Source organism: Capra hircus, chromosome 10 (assembly GCF_001704415.2).
Source record: "Capra hircus breed San Clemente chromosome 10, ASM170441v1, whole genome shotgun sequence".
Taxonomy (NCBI): Eukaryota; Metazoa; Chordata; class Mammalia; order Artiodactyla; family Bovidae; genus Capra; species Capra hircus.
The window spans coordinates 37241696-37244648 of NC_030817.1; the positions used below are offsets into that span (position 1 = coordinate 37241696).

At 43.4% G+C, this 2953-nt stretch overlaps 1 protein-coding gene across 1 annotated transcript; it reads left to right on the plus strand.

Moving 5' to 3' along the window:
* Window positions 206-1916, plus strand: LOC108636981 (39S ribosomal protein L15, mitochondrial). Its single transcript, XM_018054128.1, has one exon. The coding sequence runs from the start codon at window positions 260-262 to the stop codon at window positions 1151-1153; it is 894 nt and encodes a 297-aa protein (XP_017909617.1). The 5' UTR covers window positions 206-259; the 3' UTR covers window positions 1154-1916.

A 2953-nucleotide genomic window follows, 5' to 3' on the forward strand; every position in this document is an offset into this window, starting at 1 on the left:
CTAAAATCTTTGTCACCATCTAGTGAACTTTGGATTTAATGATCATTTAATTATTACTACTTTGTATAATTTCAAGCTTCCAGAATGTCATAAGAACATATAAGCATCTGAAATGATTGGCCCCTGTTATTTCTTTTGACCAGCTCTTAGGACAAAAAAAAATCTGTAACAACATGGATATTCAAAATAGTTTGGGAGCGCCCGAGATCACGTGGGTTTGGGTGCCAGGCGCCCTTGCGGCGTCTCATGCAAGCGGGTCATGGCCGGCCCGGTGCGGGGCGCAGCAGGGCCCTGGGCCCTGGACCTGCTTCGGGCCCTGCCTCGTGTGAGCCTGGCTAACCTGAGGCCGAACCCGGGCTCCAGGAAACCGGAAAGACGGCGAAGAGGTCAGAGAAGAGGTAGGAAGTGTGGCAGGGGCCACAAAGGAGAACGGCAGAGAGGAACCCGGCCCCGGCTGGGCTTTGAAGGAGGCCAGACTCCATTTTACCTTCGAATCCCCAAATACGGGTTTAATGAAGGACACAGCTTCAGACGCCACTATCAGCCTTTGAGTCTCAATAGGCTGCAGTACCTGATTGACCTGGGCCGCATCGATCCCACACAACCTATTGACTTAACCCAGCTGGTCAACGGGCGAGGTGTTACCATCCAGCCATCTAAAAGGGACTATGGAGTCCAGCTGGTAGAGGAGGGCGCTGACACCTTTAAGGCAAAAGTTAACATAGAAGTTCAGCTGGCTTCTGAGCTGGCCATCGCTGCCATTGAGAAGAACGGGGGTGTCGTCACGACCGCCTTCTACGACCCACGAAGCCTGGAAATTCTATGCAGACCCATCCCATTCTTTCTCCGTGGACAACCCATTCCCAAGCGGATGCTCCCCCCCGAGGCGTTAGTCCCCTACTACACTGACGCGAGGAATCGAGGCTACCTGGCGGATCCCGCCAGGTTTCCCGAAGCGAGACTGGAGCTTGCCAAGAAGTATGGCTATATTTTACCCGACATCACTAAAGACGAACTCTTCAAAATGCTCAGTACTCGAAAGGATCCACGGCAGATTTTCTTTGGTCTGGCTCCCGGATGGGTGGTGAACATGGCAGACAAGAAGATTCTGAAACCTACGGATGAGAAGCTGCTTGAGTACTACAGCTCCTGAGCTCCGTCCAGGGGAGCCAGTGGTAGGAGGGCACTGGAAGGGGTGGTGACATGTGTCTCCCACTGCATCGGCTCAGTTTGTGTTTCTGAGGAGGATGATGTTTTCTGTGTAATCACGTCTTTTTTTTTTTATCAAAATTAAAAATACAGTAAGCAAGAACTACGTGGAAGATGTGGATCTGTGTGTGTCTCAGCAACCCGAGCTCGCTGGCACACTGCCCGAGGGAGTGGGCAGCTCTCAGACCATTTCCCCTTGAGTTTTCCATCATCTTCCCATTCAGGTCTTGTCTTATTGTTGCAAATCAGAATGAATGCAGATGGGCTGGGCTTGCTTTGTTGTCCTCTCGGTCGGTCGGGGTCCGAGGGCTGCTGATGAGCTGCTGTGCCTCTTGGTTAGCCCTGAGGAACCTCTTACCCAGAGCTGAGACAGTAAACCTTCAACCCAGACTGATGAAGTTGCTGGATGTGAGTGTAAGGCTGGTGAATAGTTTCTAAGTATTGCAGTATTTGCTGGCAAGATTGAAATGAAAATTCCAAGTGAATTCATTTTTCTCAGCTCTGGCAAAGCTGTCAAAAATGATCAAGCCATTAACATTTTTTCTTTGAAGAAGGTAAATGTTCCAACTGATACAATTTTACTTATTTCCTAGACTTTGGAAACCTTTGTTTTGCAGTCATTTTAAATGATTTTGAAGAAAACGGTCAGTGGTTATATAAGAAATAAGAACGGTTGGTAACATGAAAATTAAACTGTTAATGTAAAAGGTTTAGCAGTCAGTGAGCTTTTTTAGCTTTGCAAATATCTGTTGTATCTAAACCACGTGGAAGCTTAATGTATCCTGATGCAATTAAATCTTGAATAATTCCTGGTAATTCTAAAGTAGAATTAAAATGATTCCTGTTTATTTTATTAAAAATTTTTTTTAGAAACCTAAAAAAAAAACAAAATAGTTTGGACCTTTTGTCAGAAGATATTCTAATTGTAACCACACAGTAGAAGTATCATGCTTTTCCCATGTTGTTCTTACCTGGAGCACCTCTGGTAATCCAAGCTAGCAAAATACTCTGAAAATATACATATGTTGAAATTTGACTCAAAATAACTATCATGGTTTGCATTGTCTCAAAGGGAGTTAACTAGTACGATGTATGTGTTTTGGGGTGCCCTCTATGTGCTTTTACAAGTATTTTCTTCGCTTTGATGATTTAAACCATATGTTGAGGTATTTTGGAAATTATTTTATTAGAAATCATCCAGTTTGAAGAAATACCAAGGCACAACCCACAAGTTTATGCAAAATGTATGTGCACACATGCATTGTATACACATACCTCACACACACATGCAAATGGGTGTAAATCATCCTTTGTCCCCCAGCAGTTGGACTGCCATATTGATAAATAGGGCCTGTCACATTAATTTAATCCTGAAATGCTCTGAAACAGTTTTGGTGCAAAAATAAATTCCATAGGGTAATGGAATGTGCTAAGCCTTTAACAAATGAATGTTTAATGACTATGAAAAAGACATAAACAATGAGAAACAAAAATTACAGATTTGGTAAACATATCCTCTAAGTTTGCAAAGCTTGTAAAATATTTACAGGAGGCAATGTCATATCATACTTCACATAATGCCCTTGAAAAGCATTTCTGCCAAGGTCGTGTTAGAGATCTTGCTACTGAATAATGTCAAGAATATTCCGTGACTCTAAGATCCACAAAACATACTGACCCAATGATGCCTTAATAACAACCGTTATGTACTTTAATACAAGCCTCTGAGGTGCCAAAGGTTTTC

Coding starts and splice junctions, on each gene's coding strand:
- LOC108636981 (XM_018054128.1), top strand. CDS start 260: ATGGCCGGCCCGGTGCGGGGCGCAGCAGGGCCCTGGGCCCTGGACCTG.